We start from the raw sequence: 23,929 nt of genomic DNA, 5'->3' as shown, positions 1-23,929 counted from the left end.
ATTTATTGAAACAGGTAGATATATATTGTAAACCAATTATCCCTAAGGAAAAACGTTTATGCCATGTTTGTAAATTATTAATCGAATGTGAAAAACATGTTGTACTTTACTGTCCTGGGTATATATGACAATCTTTGATTTCAATATTGTGATAAATCATGTTGTGGTATTGATCCCATTATTTGAAGAAATTGTTAATCCGTGTGATTATAATACATGTATTATAATATGTCCCAAGTTAATGCTTCCATCACTTTTTGATGAATTTTTAATAAAAAAAAAATACCCGTGAAAGAAATACAGTTTAAATCGATAAAAGGAAATATATCCAAGATATCTTCATTGAACAATGATCATTTTTCCCTCATAAAAGTTCACAGGAATGAAAACAAATTTCTAACGGAATTTATAATGGGCAATGTAAACTTACATCTTTTCTACATTCGGAAGTTCTCGGGATACCTCGCGCAATTTTTCAAAGTTATCATCTGGGCTTCTTTTAAAATGGTTGATGCAATGCACAATCCCCGTAGACTCTCTATTTTTGGATGTGTTCTGAAACCGGATGCGGTAGAGGGGGCGTTTCAAAACAGATAATCTGGACATTTTTCATATTAGTGGATGAACGTTGTTTAAGCACAGAGGTATTTTTGATTATCGAAATATCAAGCAAAAAGTGGTGGACGCAAAATCTCGGGACAGAGTTATACAAAACATCTATATATGTGTATACATAGATAAATGCTTTATGCAGAGAATTAGAGCGGTTCCATGGACTACAAGGTATAGAATTGTCTTGCATGCTATAGCCTTTATGTTATTACATGTATATTGTTTTGTCTGTCATTTGATTTCATTTTAACTGTATGCTTAATATATTACATCGGTGATGTCAGATCGAGACATAAATCTCTGGTGGTGTGACTGAATTTATAATGATCGGAAAATAACTAGATAAATAAATTGTAACTTTTTAACGCGTAAGGAAGGTCCGTCCAATTTTTTTTAAAAGACCGGGAGTTACAGGCCTGCAGCTGTATACTGTAATGTGCCCTAAACATGAGTAAATTCTTAGATCCACCTAAGGATTTTAACAATGACGTCTCTCAACGTCATACAGTAAAAACCTAGTTGAATTGACGCCACTTTCCTTTACTTGAAAATATTTTGTGTTCGGGTATATTAAAACATTTTCTTCATTTTAACCCATTTTCTATAAACTTGTATATTTTACCAAACACATTAAGAAAGTAGTACGTTGTGGTTTTCTTTACCTAGAGGATAAAACGCTATTTTCAATTAGCTTATAATACAACCTTTGACCCTTACACGTTTTCTAAACCAATCAAATGCAAGCTAAGAAACGCGCATGAATATTGTTCACGTTGCACTTTGCGTAGACAGTTCCTCTTGTGGTGGTAAGAATGTTAGACGTGTGCTAGAGTTAGACTGTTAAAACTTTTTTGTTTTTCTGACTTAGATTCTCATAATATTGTGTGTTTTGTTTTTCAGCTTAATCAGAAGCCACATTGGAGCATAAAAAGTCATTTAGATCTCCATAGGACGGATTTTTGCGGACGCAGTACGGTGAGAATCTTTGAACGCCTTGTCACAATTCCCGACACGTCGACACTTTGACCAAGATTGGTTATAATCAAATAACTTTTGCTAAATAGCTTTGATGTGACCGTTAACTATTTTGTTATATATTCTACAAATATGGACGATATAATGTGACTTAAAATGGTGCATCTTTTCCATGCAACCATCACAATCAATGTTTTCTTATAACACAGTCAGAGAAAATGCCGGTTGAGTTTGACAGCCTTGACACGTCACATAGATGTTGTATAGGATGATCCCTGAATTTGTCCATTACCGTTGATTACAAATTATTGTATACTTTGTTAAATGTTATTGGCTAAATTAATACAGATTCAATTTTGATATTTTTTATTCGTCATTTTCGTTACAATATGGTAAAAATTATTGTTTTCATCTGTTATGTTAACATATCTTAGTTCATTTTCTAAATTTAGAGCAGAACTTAAAAAATTGAAGAAATTACAACAGTATTTCCTGGGTCTAAATATAGAAAAATTGTTTAGTCAACTTTGAAGTAAAACTATTTTTCATAATGTCTTTCTTCATTTTAATGTGTGCAGATATTTGAGTTTGATTATTTTCCTTCATGATGAAATATAGCATCCCTAATTGTGTATTTGTGGGTGCTAGTTTTCCCAGAGATGTAAATAATAGAGATTGGCAACTGATCAAAATCTAGCGGTCCCTATTGTAAAGTATTCCTAGTTTAAATCACTAAAATCAGTATATCTTTCTAATAAACAATTACATCGAAATATAAACAGCTAAAACCTATTACCAAAACATTTAAAATATCATATTTTCATGAGTTTATATCTAATAAACTATTAAAAGAGGGGTTCTAGGAGGCAGTTGGCTACCAAATTTCGAGATTTCACTGATGTTTTATTGCTGGGCAATATATTTTCTATACATTAATCTTATTTTTCAACTTTTTGTTTCAATAATGTCTAAAACGTGCACATTTTTCATAAAAACAATATACTTTTAGTTTAAGATCATTATCTTAGTTTACTTATATGTAGTTCTCAGAGTAAGGTTGGTCCCGTAACATTTTGCAACAACAAAACACGCTAATGGCTGAGTTTCATTTCTCTGTTATTTATGTCTCTGGTTTACCAAAAACCTGTAAGCAAGATTAAAAAAAATTATATTCCCTAATCTTTACATACTAATTGAGCTTGTAACATATATCCTTCTCATTTCCAAAGTTATTTGTAAATTATTTATAAAGATAGCCTGGTCATATCCATTATTACAAGTAATACTAAGTACAACTGTAATTTTAATAGTTGTTAATAAAACAAAATAAACAAATGATTTATCAGCTCTATTCAATATTCAATTCACAATAAAAACAAAAAAATAATCTTATTTTTTGTTAAAAATTTTAGTATATGTGTTAACTCTGGCTTAATATGTATATAATTATGTCATTGTTGGTTTTTCATATCACATACTCATTTGGAAGTAATATTCAGTATGTGCACTTACATAACACATAACAGATAGAAAAAAAATATGCCATTCAACCCTTTCGTTGTTTATAGACTGTACTGTTCGACTTGGAATCGCCCAATTGACAAACGAATTTGGACATGGCTTCAACCTCAGAGAAGGTCCGCCCTGTCGAAGAAGAGGCCTATGCGCCCGAGAACTACGCTGATGTTTTCCCTGAACTTCCCCAGGCTCCCCCCCTGGAGGTTACTCAGTGGCCAGCCAAGACCCCAGCAGCATGGAAAACCAATGTTCGACCATCCAAGTGTACTCAGGTTAGAATAAGTCTACAAAATTATATGGTTACCGTAATCCGGTGATTATAATACGCAGTAGTGTACAATACGCACCCCCCACTTTGGACCTGAAAATGGTGTAAAAAAGCTTGTTGGGATGTATAATACGCATACAAAAATTGACCAAATGGTAATCCTGAGTATCAACTAAGCAGTTATACTTTGTATGCACGCTCAACTTCATCGCGGGAATACGCTACCGGAAATAAGAAAAACACAATATTTTCTTAGATACGGATTTATTGTAACTATATATATCGCAGTAATATCTTTAATTTATAATCAATGTTTTAAATAGACCAAGTATTAAATATTCTACTGTAAATAAAATCAACTACTTATATAATTGTTTAGTCATTACAATCCCCGTGAAGTGAAAAACAGACGATGTACAGGTATGGAGATAACGGACCTAATTAAATTCTTAAATGACTCCGATCAAAGTGATCAATTAGAGGCCTGGAACATGATAAAATATATGCACAAATAGTTGTGTTGTGTATAGCTAGTACACATAGCCTAAGGGGGGTGTCTGAGATACCCAAGGTGTCAAACGTTAGTGGAGGGGGAGCACAACTGTTTCAATGGCTTCAATTAACGGAATAGGTTACAGAATTATTCATATTCATAATTATTTGCAATAAATTAATTAGCATTACATGAAAATGGTTAAAAATGAGCCAAATGATGTGTAAGCTGTTTTCAAAGATCGGTTACAAATAGCACGTGGCCATCCAAGTCCGCATTCTATTTGAATAACAGCTGTAATGGCGGTGTACACGGAGATAAAGAATAGGCAGTTCAAATTAATTTTTAAAGGTCATTTTGAAACAGTTTATCTATTAACAGACTTAAAGTGTACATTTTCTTTAATTACATGCTATAACAATGATTTCCTAAGGGTTAAATAATAATATATATGTGATAATGAAGGAATGTTACGATGTATAGCGGGGTATCGGTCCTGTCTGAACAGCATAGGTAATACGGCAGTATGATACCCCGTGCTTCAGCTAGGGAAAAAATATGTCCAACTCCTATAGGGATGTATAATACGCACCCCTTTCTCACGGTAAAATATGCAGGGAAAAAAGTGCGTATTATAATCACCGGATTACGGTATTTCAAGGAAGAAAAACAAACATTATCTTGATGTGTTGTTCAAACTTTGAAAGGTTAGCATTGAAATTTCAGTCATTTTAGTATGACAGTATTTTAGTTCTACTTTTCATATGAATAATGCTTTGTGAGGTTGATTATTTTTTTTGTCATGATTAAAAAGAGGAATTTTTTTCAATGGTTTGAACTTTTATTTGAACAGGTATTCACTGTCCCTTTGGAAGAGAGAAGATTCAAGGAAATGAATGAGAATAGTTTTGGTGATGAAGGACAAACTGAACAGGCAAAAATCTGCAAAGAAATCATGGCTAAGCATGGTAAATTTCCAAGCAGAATTTCATCATAAATTATCTTTTTTTATGGAGTTTGTTAATCATACAAAACGTATTTAAGCTAAGTTGTTAACAGTTGAATGTAAAAAAACCATTTTATTTAACACTCCTGTTCCATATATTCTTATATCTATTACAAGCTCATCAACTTTGTAATGGACATACTATTCTGCCTTTATAGATGTTTCCATTGAGATCAGTTTGTCCAAGGATCAGAGTTTGACAGTGGTTATAACAGGAAGAGAACAGTTTGTGATGAGAGCTAGAAGAGAGGTCTTAGGCAGATTACAAACCCAGGTATATGATGGTCTTTATTTGCATTATGTTCTATATCTTTGTCATTTAAACCCATGTGCTCAGTGATATCAGTGATTTTTATATTGTTGTTGATTTGCTAGGCTAGTGACACCGTAAAAATTCCACGAGAATACCACCGATTTATCCTTGGGAAGAATGGAAAGAAACTGCAACAACTGGAATACGAGACTGCAACCAAGATCACCATTCCTAGAGCTGACGAAAAACTGGATGGCATTAAAATTATTGGACCCAAAGAAGGCATTGAACGAGCCAGACACGAAATTCAGATTATTGCTGATGAACAGGTATGTTCTATGTAATGAATATTTATATTGAAAGTTGTTGTAACCATTTTTACACTGGAAATGTTATTTTAGTATGAAGAGATAAAATGTCTTGATTAAGAATAGGAACACATGTTATTGAGACATGATACATTAGTTTTTTATTGACACTTTTTCACTTCACAGGCCAAACTAGCTTTTGAGCGACTGCAGATTCCCCACATCTATCACCCATTCATCTGTGGACCAAACAACACTCTGGTAGACAAACTAAAGGAGGAGACAGGTGCCAAAATCCACATTCCTCCCTCTGTTCTCAACAAGGATGAGATTGTTGTATCTGGTGATAAGGACGGTGTCATGCGTGCGAAAGATACCATCATGAAGATTTACCAGGAAAAGGTTGGTAGTCTTAAATAATCTAAAACAGAATTAAATAATATTAAATATATTCTCATTTGGATACTTTTCAGAATATAAAGAGTTTTTTTCCTGAGGATTGACATTTTTTCTCATGAAATTCTTATTTTTATTGATGTTTTAAAAACTAAAATTTATTTACAATTTTTGTAAATTTTTATTTCTAAAATTTATTTACAATTTTATTAGAAAAGGAAATGCCAGACAGTGTCTGTAGAAGTGAGAAAGTCCCAGCACAAGTACATCATTGGTCCAAGAGGCAGTGGAATTCAGGAAATCTTACTTGCAACAGGAGTATCTGTGGAGGTACCCAATCAAGACAGCGTAGAGACCATCACACTCAGAGGTGAACAGGACAAACTCGGACCGGCTCTTACCATGGTTTACTCTAAAGTAAGGCACTGCAGAATTTGTGTTAGCTTTGGCAAATTTAAAACATATCACAGATTTCTTAATAAGTTGGAGAAATAAGTGAGGATATTTTTTTTTCTCTACAGGCAAACAGTGTAGTTTTTGCGGAAGTTGAAGCACCAGCTTGGCTCCACCGCTATGTGATTGGAAAACAAGGTGCTAATGTCAGAAAAATAACCCAGGAATTCCCAAAAGTTCACATTGAGTTTACTGAGGGTGAGAATAAGATCAAGATTGAGGGACCACCGGAAGAGGTAGAGGATGCTGTCAAAGCATTGGAGACCATTGTCAGGGACTTGGTAAGGGAACCTATACAGACTACTCAAATAACAGCCAGCTTATGATAAGTTTTACAATGTGTTCATAACATTGTTTTTTACTATGTGTTTATGAATGCATTTTCATGAATTGCAGAAAAAGAGAATGGACTTTGCAGAGGTGACCATTGATAATAAATTCCACAAGCACATCATTGGCAAAAGTGGACAAAACAGTAAGAAAAGTTTCATTTATTTCTTTCATCCAGTATTAAAAATAAATGCACACTTTGCATTTTGCATGTTTTCAATCTTTTCATTTTTTTAAAATAATGTATTACAGTAACCAGAATTAAGAATGACACTGGCTGTGCCATAAAGATTCCATCTGACTCTGAAAATAGTAATGTCATCAGAATAGAAGGGGAACCAAAGGGAGTGGCTCAGGCTAAACAGGAGCTTCTGGAAATGGCCAAGAGAATGGTATGGAAATGTTTTTATGATTCATTAATCATGCAACTTGAAAATTAGTTAAAATCTTACAAAGATCAATACAAATTTATTTTTTGCAGGAAAATGAAAAAACCAGAGACATCATCATTGAACAAAGATTCCATAGAACCATCATTGGAGCCAAAGGAGAGAAAATACGGGAAATTAAGGACAAATTTAACCAGGTGCAAGTGACCTTTCCAGACCCAGGAAAGAAGAGCGACATTGTTACATTAAGAGGTCCAAAGAATGATGTTGACAAGTGTTACAAATATCTACAGACTCTACAGCAGGAAATGGTGAGAAAAATAAATGAAATGCAAATGATATCAAGGAACAAGAACATCTCAAGCAACCACAATAAAAACTCAAAAAATTTATTACCCCTTTAATATACTGCAGTCCTGACTCTTGAGACCAATACTTAAATCAATTCAATGCTTTCCCTCCTGTTTGTTTATAGCATTTGATGAAACCAATATTTAGAACCTCAATTCTGGAAACGTCCTTTTGAAATTTTCATTGAAGTAGTTTAAAAAAAACAACTTTTGATGTACCTTTCCATATTATAACCCTGTAACTCTCACTCTCTCAAACTTATTTAAGGAATCATTTCGGCTATGAATACACTTATATATATGAATACACATTAATAACGGGAATGTTTGTCTCCATCTGATGTAAACCCTGCTTTTACACTCAATGTAAACAAGTGTGGCAGTCATAGATCAGAATTTTGAATTTACTTATCACGAGGCTGATAGGTGTATGATTAGGTTGTACCTTTCTATATAATGCTACTTGTACCTGAACCAACTGGGTAGAGTTAGCAAATTGCAAATTATTCATTCGAATATTAGAAGATTACTATTCATTTGAGTTCATACGAACATTAGTTTCAGCGCTAGAAATATTTGTTAATGCTTCAATAGAACAGGCAAAAAAATAATTGCATAATTTCTATGAATTGTTTTAGGTTCAAAGTAGTTTTCAAGCATCGGTCCACATCTTCAAAGATTTCCACAAAAACATCATCGGGAAAGGAGGAGCAAATATCAGAAAGGTAAGCAAAATAGCAAAAGCGTAAAACGATATTGAAAGATATAACTATACATTTTTATAGCATTTTTAAATGCTGTTGAATTTGTGTTTCAGATTAGAGAAGAAACTGACACTAAAATTGATTTGCCAAGTGAGAACAGTGACTCCGATGTGATTGTCATCACAGGAAAGAAAGCTAATGTTGAACAGGCTAAAGCAAAGATTGAGGCTATCCAAAAAGAACTGGTACAAACAGTTTACTTCAGAAAAGTTTGCAATGCAATTCTGTTGATGGATCAATATTTCCACAGTGTTCATTTTCATTCATTATTTTAAGGCTAACATCAAGGAGATTACAGTTGACATACCCCACAAGTTTCATAATTCCATCATTGGATCCAAGGGTAAGCTAATCCGCTCCATTATGGAGGAGAATGGTGGTGTTATCATCCGCTTCCCTCAGGAAGGCTCCACCCAAGACAAGGTTACAATCCGTGGACCCATCAGTGACGTGGAGAACGCCAAGGCCCAGCTTCTTGAGATTGCCAATGAAAAGGTGTGTCTTCTTATTCACTGAATAATTCAATGATTGACATGAACTTCAAAGAACTTGTGACTTTTCATGGTGTAAAAATAAACTTTTAAATTTCAAAACAATCTTCTTCATTTTGACAGCAAACATCAGGATTCACTGTAGAAGTCAAAGCCAAACCAGAGTACCACAGATTCTTGATTGGAAAGAATGGCAGCAGTATCAGAAAGGTGATTATCTCAAACTAAAAGTATCCTTTCTTGTATGACTAACCAGAAATTTGTGCCCTTTCTTTGCATGCTTAAGATACATAGAAGTAGTTTTGAGATGAATCCTAATCCCTCCATCTTACCACAGAGCAGGTGACTTCTCTGTTCTGTTTTTGACTGGAGGAACAATGATGTCTCTGTAATTCTTTATTATATTTAAAGTTAAATTGCTGGGACAACATTCTAAAAAATATCCAACCAGTAGATGGTAATTCAGTCAAACTTTGGTATCTTGAACACAAAAGTCTTGAATACTATTGATGTGAGCAAGTGAGTCTGAAATGAATCTGTCATTAAATTCATTTCAATAACTGAAATCTTCAGTTTTCTAATTTTTCCTCTCCCATCTATGTGTAGTTTTGAAATTCCAAGATCTGATTGTAGAGTATTCCAGATAGTGAAGAAGTGATCTCATTGCAATTCATCTTACCACTGGGCAGCAACTTGCCTCTTCTGTTTTTGGTTGGAGGGATTCTGATGTATCTTTAAATTGTTTCAATTTTGAATTTTCATCAATTGCTTTACTGGGTCAACGAATATTTTTGAAATCTTGCACAGTTTTCAAATAAATTGAACTTGATGTGTTTCACATGCCTTTAAGGTTTCTCCACCCTCGATGTTTTTATGGTTTAATCTGTGTAATTTTTGTTTAAATTTGATGATTAATATGCAAACAATCAAATTAAAGTTAAATATTGGTATGTTGCAAATATTTTGTTCATGCTGTAGGAGCTAACACAAGTACACTATCAGGACAGTTATAGCAACGACTGCTCTCTTATCAAACATCACATTTATTTTAACTAATTTCGATATAATAAAGCAATTTTTAAAAGAAATTAATCGCAATCCTTTATTTTAAGTATTTTAACATTTTAGGGCCATTTAAAATTGCCAGTATGAAAGCTATCACATTTACAGTGCATTTTGATACGATTTTTCAACCATGAATAAGTACAGTTTAGCAACATAGAACGTCTATAACTTTTGAAATAATGGTTCAAACTCACTGAAAATTGGTACATTTGTAATTAATTATATATCCTATCGAAATCTGCAAAAAAATGTTTACCTTGCCTGGTAAAAAATTATGAATTGTGGTCTCTGTCAAGTTTGCCTATATACGGTTTTATCAGTTTTTCATTGAATTCAGCGATTTCAACTCAAACTACTCTCTATGAATTGTTAAACATTGGTGTCATTTCACTTTACATAGCTTAAAGTGTGTTAAACACAAGTATAAATCAAGAAATATTGGCAAAACTATGCACCACATAACACTATTATTATAACCGATAACGGTAAAATATTCCGGATTGCTCACAATGACGTCACACGACAATCGAAAGACCTTAAATCCATTTTCTCCATCTTACCACAGTGCAGATTGTCTGGTCTGTTCTGTTATTGACTGGAGGTAAACAGATGTCTCTGTAAACCTTAAATGTTATTGTTATGAGATAACATTTAACAAAATCGGGGACAACACAAAATCTTACAATATTATGCACAGTTTAGTAAATTATTTAAAAAAGGCAGTACTAAAATTTCTGTGACGTTTTAGGTGCGTGAAAAGACAGGTGCCAGAGTAATCTTCCCTTCCTCAGAGGATACTGACCAGGAAACTATCGTCATCATCGGGAAAAAGGAATCAGTAGATGAGGCCAAGAAGGAGCTTGAGAGTCTTATTAAGAACCTGGTAGGAATAAAGATTGACCTTAATTCTTATTTCTTGAAATTTAGAATACATGAATGTAAGTTACACACTCAAGAGATTTTGTTTTGAGGTCATATTCTGCTTGCTTCATGAAAATCTCCCTTTTTTTCTCTCACAAAGGACAATGTTGTGGAGGGTGAGATGCATGTAGATCCCAAGCACCACAGATACTTTGTTGCTCGCCGTGGTGAGGTCCTAAAACACATTGGTGATGAATTCGGTGGGGTGACAGTCAGCTTCCCTCGAAGTGGGGTCAAAAGTGATAAGGTGGTCATCAAAGGCTCCAAAGACTGTGTGGAGGGGGCAAAGAGAAGGATTCAGGAAATTGTGGAGGATTTGGTATGTATAGAAAACAAACACATTTTATAGATCTATGCTTAAACTAAAACTTTCAATAGTGATAGTAAATTTATTGAAAATTGACTGTTCTCACATGGCTTTATTGTTCATTACTGTTTTTGTTCTATAAACTGACCATTCTCTCTCTGCAGGAATCACAAGTGTCTGTGGACTGTGTTATCCCCCAGACGTACCACAGAACTGTCATGGGAACCAGAGGTGCTAATGTACAGGACATCTGTAAGACCTATGATGTGGGAATCAAATTCCCTGACAGACCTGTCGCAAATGGAGGTAAAAATGCTTCATTTATTATAGGTTATTTTCTATCTCTCCACTAATCATTTAAGTATCATGATAACAAGCATTTGGATAAGTTTGGTTTGTCTATTTTGTAGAGAACCACAATAATGGAATGGCAAATGGTGATGTTGATGAAGTAACAGCCCAGGGCTCAAAGAAGTGTGACACAATAGTCCTTACAGGAAAACAAGAGAACTGTGATAAAGCTAAAGAAGCTTTGTTGGTAAGTTAATAACATCAATGGAGTTTGCATGTTGAACACCCCCCCCCCCCCCCCCCCCCCCCCCCCCTTCAAAATAGTTTTTAAGATTAAAAGCAAATCAAAGCCTGCCAAGACTAATTGTGAAATTGTCAATTTGATTCTTTAAAGGCCTTGGTTCCTGTCACTGAGGAGACTGCAGTGCCATACGACTTCCATCGTCGTATCATCGGACAGCAGGGAAAGGACGTAAGGGCGATGATGAAGCAGTTTGATGTGAACATCTCCATACCTCCCCCAGAGGAACACAGCGATAAAGTTAAGGTCACAGGACCCCCAAACAATGTCAAGAATGCCATTGAAGCTCTACAGAAGAAATGTGAACAGCTTGAGCTTGAAAAGGAAGAAAGGGTACTTATTTATAGATGTTACATATTTGTCCACTCTTACTGAGGTTGACATAGTTTTGGTCATTCTATTGTATTTCTATCATTATGATTTAAGAAAAGCTGTTCTATGTTTTAAGTGTGTAATTTCTTTCTAGATTCTAAAGGGATTTTCACTAACAGTGGCTGTGGACTCCCAGTACCATCCAAAGATTATTGGACGCAAGGGAGAGAGAGTGAAAAAAATCAGAGAGGAGCATGACGTCATCATACAGTTCCCTCGAGAAAATGATGCTGAGCAGAACAGCATCACAATCACTGGCTATGAAAAGAATGCAGAGGCCGCAAAAGATACTATTCTCAACATAGTCCGTGAATATGTAAGGAATTTGTAAATTTTAATTTGAATTCTGTCTTAATTTTTAATTGCATCACTAATTATATATTATTGTAAAAATAATAACTTGTCCTTGAAAACAAAGCTTTTGTATGATGCCTATCCAGTGGTCGAAATTCTGTTAAATATGAGTTAAAAGGTGGGTTAATAAACACAAACTGCTGAACTAATAAAATGGGTTTTTTTATCAACAATTTCTTCTGTTTAGGAGGAGATGACTACAGTTGAATGCAGAATTGACCATCGCGTTCATCCCAGAATTATTGGTCAGCGAGGACGAAATGTCAAGAAAATCATGGAGATGTACAAGGTTGACATTCGCTTCCCGAGACAAACTGACAATGACCCTGACCTTATCCTCATATCTGGAGATGAAGATAACTGTATGGATTGCAAAGATGAGCTGCTTAACCTGGAAGAAGAATATGTAAGTATCTGTTTAAAAAGATTCTTCTTTTAATACCATCATTGATAGATCATTTATGTTTTGTTAGTAGATGAAATTCAGATTTTTTTTTTTACTTGTCTGTTGTATTTTCAGTTGCAAGATGTTATTGACAAAGAGATGATGGGGCAGTATGAAAGACCATCTAAATATGAGGAGGAAAAACGCTCCAACCCTAAATCAACTGGGTTTGTGGTGGCAGGTGCCCCCTGGGATAGACCACCAGATACCTCCAGCACTGAGGACTTTCCCTCTATGGGAGCCAGCACAGTGGCACCCAAGGTCAACACAGCCTGGGGCTCCAACCGACTCGGCAAGCGCTGAGAAGCAGAGACTGCAATGTTTGCTTAGTAATGTTTTGGTTTCCAAACATATCCTATGTTAAGAATGCAAACAAGTTGTGTGATACATTATCGGATTATTTTTTCATGGTAGTTTTTTTTCACTCTCCCTCGTTATGGATGCAAATTATGTATGTAATTTTGGTTTGTATTTTGTAAACAAAACTGCCACAATCTTCTTGATGCCTCCCTTAAAAAAAATTTTCTCTTTAAAATCTTTTCCCATTAAATAGAGCTACCTGTTGTCTTCAATACACTTTGAGATGCATAGTGCTATTATTGATGGCATTATGATGTATGTTATATCTAAATGAATGTTGATGGCATTAGCAGTAAGTAACAGCATGGACAGCAAATGGTATCTCTACATTCAACCATCCACTGTTGTGAAAAAAGGTTGTTGGATGGGTGATCTAAAACAGGTTAATAATAACTCTAATGTCTCCTTGTAAATAGTGTTATTAATATATTATTATGGATATTTACTTTTGCATGTTAATTATGATAAATGGAATCTTTTGATGTGCATGACAGTGGTAAGGAAGACTTTTTGTACATCATCACATTTATGATTTAGTAGAAGACACAGATTTGCTTGGTTCAGGGCATGCTCAACTTCATCCTTGCTTGTTTGATTTTACTTCATGGAGACCAGTTGTTTTCATTTTTTCACAATTGGCCAAGAAGTGGTCACAATGTGCGCTAGTCAAGACACGCTTCACCAGTAAGGTAAAGCTAGAGGTAAAAGTTTCCCCTGTGTGAGGCCTTGCTGGTGAAGTGATGTTGTAAGATCACAAAGATATGCATTTTCTCTTGATTGTTGCTACTTGAAATTTAGTACTAGTGTCTGTATATGTATATGATATATATATTATGTAAAGAATAATATTTTATTAAGAATTGCAAATTGGTCATTCATGATGAGCAGTGATTACATTCATAAGCAGATGTAAATACCATTGATCTTATCATTATTATTATTTTTCACTGTTTTTATTTTGTTGATGCATGAATTAAAAAAAAACCTTATTGTTTTGAAGCGATGACTAGTGAATATTAAGAGATATTTTTGGATCCCTCGTGTACTTGATGTATACACTGATTTATATATGGACAGGTGCGATATCACGGCACCTTGTGTTCTTTACAGGGACTTACTGTACTTGTATGTTGACCAAACTTTACATTGAATCATTTGAAATAAACTGTCAAGTGATTAAAGATCTTGTTTCAATTATTATGAATTATTCAATAAAGAAGCTGAAGCTGTCTTTAGCAAAAGATCATATGTATCTGATACTAGTAATTCTTGCCCTTTAGAATAATAGATTTGTCCAATTGGGGGGGGGGGATCTGGATCAGAAGGCAAGCAATCACGCCAGAGTCCGATTAAGCAGAGATGCACGCGTCTGTGCTTCAGGTACAGGGAACTTTTTGAAAGCCCGAACAGCTGAACAAGCCTATGGAGTCGGAGAAAAATGAGATTGCGGAGGATTTCCTTGGAAGATACCACCGTGTAAGAAACCACTTGTACTTTGAGGTACATAAATATTTGGTTTAAACAGAGTAATATGACGGGAATCCTATAGCATGTTTTGATATGTCTTTTACTCAATGATCACACAGTTGGCTCTTATAAAGCACCGAATGCCTAGGTAAGACAACTCTTTGGTAAAGCTTGGTGACTGTTATTGGGTTGAGCTGTTCATATACTTTGAGTGCAAAGTATACTTGGTGTAATTTCCTGCAAAAGCCAGGTCTTTATTGGCCTTGAAATTCAAACGATGTACGAATTTAAATTGATTAAATTCCTAACACTAGATTTGGGAGCGTTAATTATTATTTGTTTATTATTATTTTTATTTTGTTTATAAGTTATTTGTACTGTCCTGCCTGAAAATCAATAATAAAATGTTTCACGGTTCATCTAATTCCTGAAAATTATAAAAATTAGGTACCCAAGGCGGTATCATCCCCACTTTAACTAGTCTTCAGCGTTCCTTTTACGATAATTTGTTGAAAATTACACAACTATTGAAATAAAAGTCAAATTAATTTCGCCTATTTTAAAAGTTTAAGATGTCTTTTTAGCTAACCTGAGCTGAATGCTCAAGTGGGCTTTTTCCGTTGTCTGTCGTCGTTGTCGTTGTTGTAAACTTTTCACATTGTCATCTTCTTCTCCAGAACCACTGGGCAGATTTCAACCAAACTTGGCACAAAGCATCACTGGGTAAAGGGAATTTATTCAAATGAAGGGTCACACCCTCTTTAAAAGGGAGATAATTCAGAATTATTGGTAATTTTTGAAAAATCTTCTTCTCAAAAACTGTTCAGCCAGCATAGCTGTAACTTGAATGGAAGTATCCTAAGGTAGTGTAGATTCAATTTTGTTCAAATCATGGACTCCGGGGTTTAGGGTGGGGCCACAATGGGGGATGGATTTTTACATAAAAATGTATAGAGAAAATCTATAAATCTTCTTAAAGTTTTTGGCCAGAAAAGCTTAAACTTGTCTTGAGACATCCTTAGTTAGTGTACATTCAGGTTTATTCAAATCATGGTCCCCGGGGGGTAGGGTGGGGCCACAATGAGGGGATCAAGTTTTACATGGGAATACATGTACATGTATATAGAGAAAATCTTTTAAAATCTTCTTCTCTAAAACTATTAGGCCAGGAAAGCTTAAACTTGTGTGGAAGCACCCTCAGACAGTGTAGATTTAAAATTGTTCAAATTATAATCCCAGGGGAAGGTTGGGGGTGACAATGGGGGGGGGGGATGAATTGTTAAATAGGAATGTATAGAGAAAATTTTTAAACATCTTCTTAAAACTTTCTGGCCAGAAAAGCTCAAATTGGAATGGAAGCATCCCCAGAAAGTGTAAATTCATGTTTGTTCAAATCATGGTCCCCGGGGGTAGGGTGGGGGCCACAATGAGGGGATCAAGTCTTACACAGGAATATATAGAAATAATCTTTAAAAATCTTCTTCTTAAAAACTTTTAGGCCAGGAAAGCTCAAATTTGAGTGGAGGCATCCTCAGATAGTGTAGATTCAAGTATGTTCAAATAATGGTCTCCGGGGGTAGGGTTGGGCCACAATGGGGGAATCAAGTTTTACATGGGAATATATTAAGAAAGTCTTCATAAATCTTCATCTCAAAAAGTTTTAGACAAGAAAAGCCCAAATTAGAGTGGAAGCATCCTCAAATAGTGTAGATTCAAGTTTGTTTAAATCATTGTCCCCGGAGATAGAACGGGCCACAATGGGGGATGAATTTTAACATAAAAATATATTGAGAAAATCTAAAGTTATAAATTTTCTTCTCAAAAACTATTTGGCCAGAAAAGCTCAAACTAGAGTGGAAGCATCCTCAGATTGTGTAGATTCAAGTTTGTTAAATCATGGTCCCCGGGGTTAGGGCGGGGCCAAAATGGGGGATGAATTTTTACATAGGAATATGTAGAGAAAATCTTTAGAAATATTCTTGGAAAGTTTTCAGTCCAAAAAGCAGTAAATTATGTGAAAGCACGAGTTGTGCAGAATAAAATTTGATCAAACCATGATTCCCTAGAGAAAAGTAGGGCCATAACGTGTGTGTGTGTGTGGGGGGGGGGGGGTATATAGAAATAGAGAAAATCATCTTACATGTACAACAACAAAAGGGGCTTGGTGTTTACTCAAAAAATGTGGATAAAAATCGGCAGATTTTTAAACAAAATTGAGCAAGATTTACTGTACTTAGTTGTCAAGATATTTTGATTTTGATACTGTAATGCTAATTTGATCAGAGTTAAGGCAATTGTTGCTCAGGTGACCGATGTGGCCCCTGGGCCTCTTGTTAATCTATTTGCCATAAGCTTGAGTAAGCAATCCTTGATTTTTTGCGAAATAATTCGAAGTCTATGGTGGCATATCTCTGCCCCTTGTGTGCAAGTTATTTTTCTATTAATTATGTGGACATGCAAGATAAATATGTTGACATGCAAGATAATTATGTCAACATGCAACATAACTATGTTTACATGCAAGAAAACTGCAATCAAATAAGAGTTATAAAAAATCTCAAATATCGCCAACATGTGACTTTCAAGATGCTAGATACGCTACCTATTGGTGTCAACATGCAACTTATTTATGTTAACATGCAACTTCTTTATGTCGACATGCAACTTATTTATGTCGACATACAACTTAGTTATGTTAACATGCAACTTATTTATGTTGACATGCAACTTATTTATGTCGACATGCAACTAAGTTATGTTAACATGCAAGATAAATATGTCGACATGCAACATATTTATGTCGACATGCAACTAAGTTATGTTGGCATACAACTTATAAGTTGCATGTCAACATATTTATCTCGCATGTAAACATAACTAAGTTGCATGTCAACATATTCATCTCGCATGTCAACATAAGTAAGTTGCATGTTGACATAAATAAGTTGCATGTTGACATAAATAAGTTGCATGTTGACATAAATAATTTGCATGTCAGCATATTTATCTTGCATGTTAACATAAATAAGTTGCATGTCGACATAAAAAGGTAGCATCTAGCATCTTGGATGTCACAAGTGGGCGATATTTGAGAATTTTTGAGATTTTGTATAATTCTTATCTGATTGCAATTTTCTTGCATGTCAACATAGTTATGTTGCATGTTGACATAATTATCTTGCATGTCAACATATTTATCTTGCAAGTCGACATATTTGATGGAAAAATAACTTGCACACAAGGGGCAGAGATATGCCACCATAGAAGTCACCTTTTATGGAATAATAAGTCGACGGATCCATATGGAATATTACACCTTTGTTTTGATCTCGGTCCAAAAATGATGTTGTTAAAGGACAAAAGCGTACAATGCCTGACAAATCCCCCGCACCCAAAATGTTGAAATGGCTCACGTACATATAAAAAGAAATTTACATTTGAAAGTGTACATCAGTACATGTATAATATAAAACATCATTCTCTGACAAATCAAGAAAAATGCATTTATGATTTGTACTTTGTTTGACTAGTTTATTTTCTAAACATTAACAATTATGTTGTCATATCTGTGCTAGCGCTATTATTATGCGACATTGTGTGTACAGAACATGAACATTACGTATTTTTTATCGTTATCTAGAGCGTATTTAATATTCTTTTTAAAAAAAATCTTATAAATTAAAAAACAAATTGAAAATAAAACGGCGGCTAGGGATAGTCACAAGCCACTACTAAACTCACTGAGCTACGGTGATACATGTACAATAGTGGTATTGTGAATAATTTTGATTTTTTGACAATTATTAATAATTTGATAATAGTGCACTGTGCAATCATTATGACCCATTATGGGTCTAGACTCAATTTTAATAAATCAATAATGAAAATAAATAAAAACTTATTCTTTAAATATAAGAACTTTTAGGATGGAGTCAAGACCCATTCATAACTAAAATTTGCAATTTAAAACAGTAAATGATGAAGTTTTTTGCATAAAACGTTGTGCAGCTTAATTTGGAGCCCCATATCTGTCGTGTTTACAGAATGATATCATATGTTTGACTCACACCATGACATTTATGTTAAAAACAATGCTTACAAGCAAAAAAATAATATTTTAACTGAAACTGAAAATCGTTTGTCTTTATTGCTCCAAGTGGGGGATATATACAACGCCGTGTACGCCCCTGTCCTTTGATATTAAATGGACATGGTCACGATTTTGGTCAAATTCTATTTTTTTGTATTTATAATGTAAAGTGCTTTAGGAATGCATTTCTAATGATCAAATGAAAGTTTAGAGTCAGCCGTAAAGCAATAAGCAAGATACAGAGCTCGAAATTCGTTGTCATGTAAACAAGGCTCGTGCCCTGTTTTTGTTTACATAGGTTCAGTATACCACTAAAAAATCTTTTTCAAGCTGTTTTGTCTATCTTCTTCTTCATTTGAAGCATAAAAACAGTTCCAAAAGTTGAACACATTCGTTTTAGGTCTTAAACTGGAATTTTCACTTCGACATTCAAATTGTAAACAAAAGCTTTGTTTACAAGGCTAAGAATTGTAAGCTTTGTAACTCGCTTATTATTGCAGCGCACCGAGCAGGCTGACTCCAGGTTTATTTTTCAAACACATAAACAAGCCATTGAACAAGGCATTAATAGTGAGTAACAAATTATTATGCATCCATAATACTATGGTATAACATGATTTAAGCTTCCTCCGCCGCCCAGGAAAAACTATAGATAAAAACCCCCAGATGTTATATATATATAAATATATATATATATATATATATATATATATATATATATATATATATATATATATAAATATATATATATATATATATATATATATATATATATATATATAAACACGACTTGCTCGGGACGGTGTGCGCTAGAAAGTGAACCTTACTGACAACCCATGAATCAATTCGAACACGTACCCTCAATACTGAAATTTCATTGGCTAAATACTCCATAACAAGGTAAACTTAGTAACCCCACACTTTCGTAATTGTTTACATGTCGTCAGGACAATTATTTTTCGCTTTACTTCGTAACGCAAAAAAATTTTAGTCCACACTTCATTTCATATCTACACCTAATAAAAACACCCTTTAATTGCATTGCAGCGCACCGAGCAGGCTGATCCTAGACATTACCAAAGAAAGGGAGATAAAAGAAGAAAAAAAATAATAATCATAATAACAATTGTTTTGACACATATAACCTTTTTTCTACAGAATCCTTCACATAAACATTTTTGCTAGACACCGATTTCCATCGCCTGTGTCTTTGTGAAAACCTTTCATTGACACTTGCATTGCAGCAGCAGTTGCCCCTCCTGATCTTAGGGAGTGTAAACCGATATTTAAATCCGGAGCTACAGTTTTTAAAAGATTAACAATATTTTGCTTTGCTGCAGTATAACTAAGCTTTTTATTTTTTGTCACTAATTTGGAAATACCATTGCTTCTTAAAGCGGGCTTAAAAATAAAATGATCAGAACACATATCAATTCCCGCCTCCTTTGTATAACGTAAAAACATGTCATATGGGCAAACACTAGTAAAAACTTTTTGCGATGAGTACTTCGTTTCCATCTCTGTATTGGTCATTTTTGTATTTTTCATTAAAAATTTGCAAATAATTTTGTTCAACAATGACATCGTTACATTTCAAGGAACTTAGTTCGTCAAATCTTAAAAAACCTGCAAAACCTATCAAAATCATAGCTAAATTTCTAAGCATAAGAACATCCGTAGTATTTGTATGCGAATCGCACAGTGTCTGTAGCATCTGACGGTCGACGGGATCCTTTCTGCGCACTGGTCTACCCGTTAATCGTGTAGCCGACTCTTGTAGTGATTTCACAAAGGAATTTTCTGTGGGATCTGGATAACCACTGATTTCATGCATCCATTTTATTGAATACATTGTAGTGTTTACTGTAGGATACGAAGCGACAGAATCTAACAGATAAGTAATATATAAAGCAACATGAATTGGCTGTGCTGGAATCTCACTGTGTCCGTGGTCATTTATGAACTTCTTCCATCGTTGAAAACCATGTTTGTAGGTCTTGTTGGTACTGTCACTCTTTGGTGATAAAATGTACCCACACATGTGCTCGCTGAAAGTCACCAGTTTGCCGTCCAATGAAACGCCGCTATCGGTAACTGCTTTGTTCATATGACTGTGACTGTACTCCTAGTCCTGGAAAAAATTAGTCATCACCAAAATGAAATATCATTTTTCTTTTTTAAAAATATTATGAACACGTATTTATTTCTAAAACTGTATTCTCAATACCAACATATTAAACTTCAGTGGAAATTGCAAAAACTGATTTATTACTCTTCCCATGCGTTATCAATTTTTTGTCAGGTAGATGATAACAAAATTTTACAAAACTTTTATAACAGTTTCCCTCAAATATCAAAGGCCAATATGAGGACGACTTCCAATCCGGAATAATCAATTTATACGTACCTGTGACCCTCTCTGCTATCATTTTGTTAATGACTCTTGGTATATAACTGGGCGGAGGAACTAACCAGTTATTTTCACTTACCCAAACCTGGGTAAACGCATCAACTGCCTCTGTACCAGGACACCAATATTTAGAATTAAACCTTTCACACTTTTTATTGTAATGTGTAGCAAATCTATCAACAATATGCATACCCCATAGTTTTTCGTAACTGTTAAACACACCATCGTGTAATGACCAATCGTCCATGTCCGTTACACGACTTAAGAAATCTGCTCTTTTGTTTTCATTTCTGGGCTTCCATACATTATATACTTGAGTGCTGTTTTCGGTGCAAGTTTCAAATATCTTGCTTGCAATGATTTGTAAATATGGTTTTTTGTTCCCCACTTGCATGATTTTTGCAACGTTTTTACTGTCTGATATAACATTTAAATTTGAATTTCTTATAATACTGACTTTACTTTTCATGACCCTGTTAACCGTTTCTAATTCTCTCCATGTTGAGCTCTGCATCGCTTCTTCTGCTGTCCAATTTCCTACTACACTCCCCATAAAAACATTTTCATTGTTATCATTGATACATTCATAATAACCACCAAAGCCTACATCCGAGGCGTCACAATATAAGAATAAGCCGCATACATCAGATGCACTTACAAAATCAATGGAACAACCGTTTCCATTCGAAATTGAAACACTTTTTCGCCAAAATTCAATTTCTCTCAATGCATTTGCTGTTATTTTTACCTGAGATTCCCAGCTAGCCTTGCTTGATATGCAGTAATACAAAAATCTTGTTTTCATTCTAACAATATCACCAAAAACAACTTTCATGGAAATAATTTGACCAACAAATTTTGCTAAAAATTTTGCACGAAAATACAATACATTTTTCTGTACCTCACCATGTATAGTATCTAAACACAAATTTAGACGATGAATTCTGTCGTTGCTGATGTGAACTTGACCTTTCTCTGTATTCTAATGCAAACCTAACCAATTACTGTTTTGAATTGGAATTCAATCACATTTGTCGTCTGCAAACAAGAAACCCAAATTTTGAAAAAGCATTTTTATTGAATAACTTTGATGTCACTTCGAAACTGTTGCCTGCAGCTATACCGTCGTCTAAAAATGTTATAATTTTTATTCCTTCTGATCTTAAATGCCTCTGTCACCGGTTCTCTAAGAACTTTTGAAAAAATGTACCCTGCTGTAGAAATGCCAAATGGTAAAACATTGTATACGAAATATGAAATTTTGTCATTTTCTTTCCATGAGAAACCTAAATATTGTCGGTGTTCCTCGTAAATTTCTATATGGTGATAGGATCATTTTAAGTCAAAAGTAAACATAAAATCTCCCATTTTAAGCATTTCTTTTGCAGTGACAGCATCTTCGTATCTAAACTTAAACTTATGCAAATGAGGATTCACATGCCTGCAATCCAGTACCAACCTTTGCTTACCGTTTCTATTTTTGGCCACCGTCAAAGGATTTACAACTGTTGGTTTTTCCCTTACCCGTGACACACATCCATTTTCTATCAAATTCCTTATCTCACCTGTGACGAATTCTGGTTCATCTCTCGCTGACCTATTGTTGTTAATTCAATAGAAGAAGGATTTGTTTTGAATGGAATTTTATATCCTGACTTTATAATATCTAATATTGTTTTACCTGTCCCAATTTTCTCCCATTCGCTGTAACGTGATCTTAAACGACCAACTGGAGATATGATATTACTTATATCATTAAAAAGCGCCAAATTTGAAATAGGCAAAACATTTTCTAAATTTTCACTTATCTTGTTTGCTTTGTCATCTTACTTCGTACAATGCCGACTCCAATGTCCCTTAGCTCCGCAGTCAAAACATCTGCCGGGTTTTCCACTGCTCGTTGATCTTTCATCTGTCTCCATACGGGTGACGGTCGCCGGTTTCTTCTGATAGGTTCGAATCTCTGACGTTTTCTCCCGTTGAAAACTTTCCGCTCGACTCTAATCTGTGCTCTGTACATCTTCTTCTCATCATCCGAATCGTCTGCTATGGGGTTGGCCTGATACTCTTGGAATACTTTCCAACCAAGCTGAGACGAATCTGCCAACTTAATCACTTTCTGGCGATTTTTAACCATTTCAATACCTTCAGCGATACTGCTCTTTACCGACTCCACTCCATCGTCACTCCCGCAGTTTAAATGTTCCCTGGCCTCCTTTAACTTCGTGAGCACTCGGGCTTCATGCTTATACTGATTCTCGTTTCCTTTTTTACGAAACACATGATGTTCATTCAAATTGTCCTCAATTTTGCTTATTTAAGACGCAAACATTTAATTTGTTGAATATTTTGTTGAAAAACTGACAAACGACTGTCCATCATATTTTGCAAACTGCTTAACAATTCGGACTGCTGACGTGAAACAACTTTGTTTACTTCTTCTGAATTTGAGCTTTGTATTTGTCTGGCGTCCATGACGAAAAACACGACTTGCTCGGGACGGTGTGCGCTAGAAAGTGAACCTTACTGACAACCCATGAATCAATTCGAATACGTACACTCAATACTGAAATTTCATTGGCTAAATACGTCATAACAAGGTAAACTTAGTAACCCCACACTTTCGTAATTGTTTACATGTCGTCAGGACAATTATTTTTCGCTATACTTCGTAACGCGAAAAAATTTTATTAGACAAAAAGAATTGTAGAAACGCGCTTTGAACAAATATAATAAGACAACCATTGCACTGGTTAAGAATATCCAATGGACGACGAAACAAGGCAGACTGAAATCCAGGCACATATATATTTCAAATCCTCGATAATAATATTGTAGAACGTTTTCCTTGTAAGATATAACATCGCACACGCGCAAACCACACATCTTGGCCGATCGAGCAATGTCAATGATTGCATGGATTTTAAAAACGGTGTGTTT

At 34.7% G+C, this 23,929-nt stretch overlaps 1 protein-coding gene across 1 annotated transcript; it reads left to right on the top strand.

Moving 5' to 3' along the window:
* Window positions 1–1,379: 1,379 nt before the first annotated feature.
* Window positions 1,380–14,203, top strand: LOC105325039 (vigilin). The gene is made up of 24 exons (XM_011424406.4): window positions 1,380–1,418; window positions 1,513–1,587; window positions 3,156–3,377; window positions 4,720–4,834; window positions 5,031–5,146; window positions 5,248–5,454; window positions 5,620–5,835; window positions 6,043–6,246; window positions 6,351–6,563; window positions 6,679–6,757; window positions 6,865–7,004; window positions 7,094–7,312; window positions 7,990–8,076; window positions 8,169–8,300; window positions 8,392–8,610; window positions 8,730–8,816; window positions 10,420–10,554; window positions 10,693–10,911; window positions 11,064–11,205; window positions 11,310–11,437; window positions 11,585–11,824; window positions 11,958–12,179; window positions 12,405–12,623; window positions 12,738–14,203. Exons 3-24 carry the CDS (start codon window positions 3,204–3,206, stop codon window positions 12,963–12,965), a joined length of 3,741 nt encoding a protein of 1,246 aa, XP_011422708.3. The 5' UTR covers window positions 1,380–1,418; window positions 1,513–1,587; window positions 3,156–3,203; the 3' UTR covers window positions 12,966–14,203.
* The last annotated feature ends 9,726 nt before the right edge of the window (window positions 14,204–23,929 follow it).

The sequence above is a fragment of the Magallana gigas genome, chromosome 3 (assembly GCF_963853765.1).
Source record: "Magallana gigas chromosome 3, xbMagGiga1.1, whole genome shotgun sequence".
Classification (NCBI taxonomy): domain Eukaryota; kingdom Metazoa; phylum Mollusca; class Bivalvia; order Ostreida; family Ostreidae; genus Magallana; species Magallana gigas.
This window is presented reverse-complemented; position numbering and strand designations above follow the sequence as displayed.

What these genes read in the sequence shown, in the direction of transcription:
- LOC105325039 (XM_011424406.4), top strand. Translation starts at nt 3,204, where the DNA reads ATGGCTTCAACCTCAGAGAAGGTCCGCCCTGTCGAAGAAGAGGCCTAT. An exon ending in TAGGCAGATTACAAACCCAG is followed by an intron (nt 5,147 to 5,247) that starts GTATATGATGGT and finishes TTGATTTGCTAG; the next exon opens with GCTAGTGACACCGTAAAAAT. An exon ending in TTACCATGGTTTACTCTAAA is followed by an intron (nt 6,247 to 6,350) that starts GTAAGGCACTGC and finishes TTTTCTCTACAG; the next exon opens with GCAAACAGTGTAGTTTTTGC.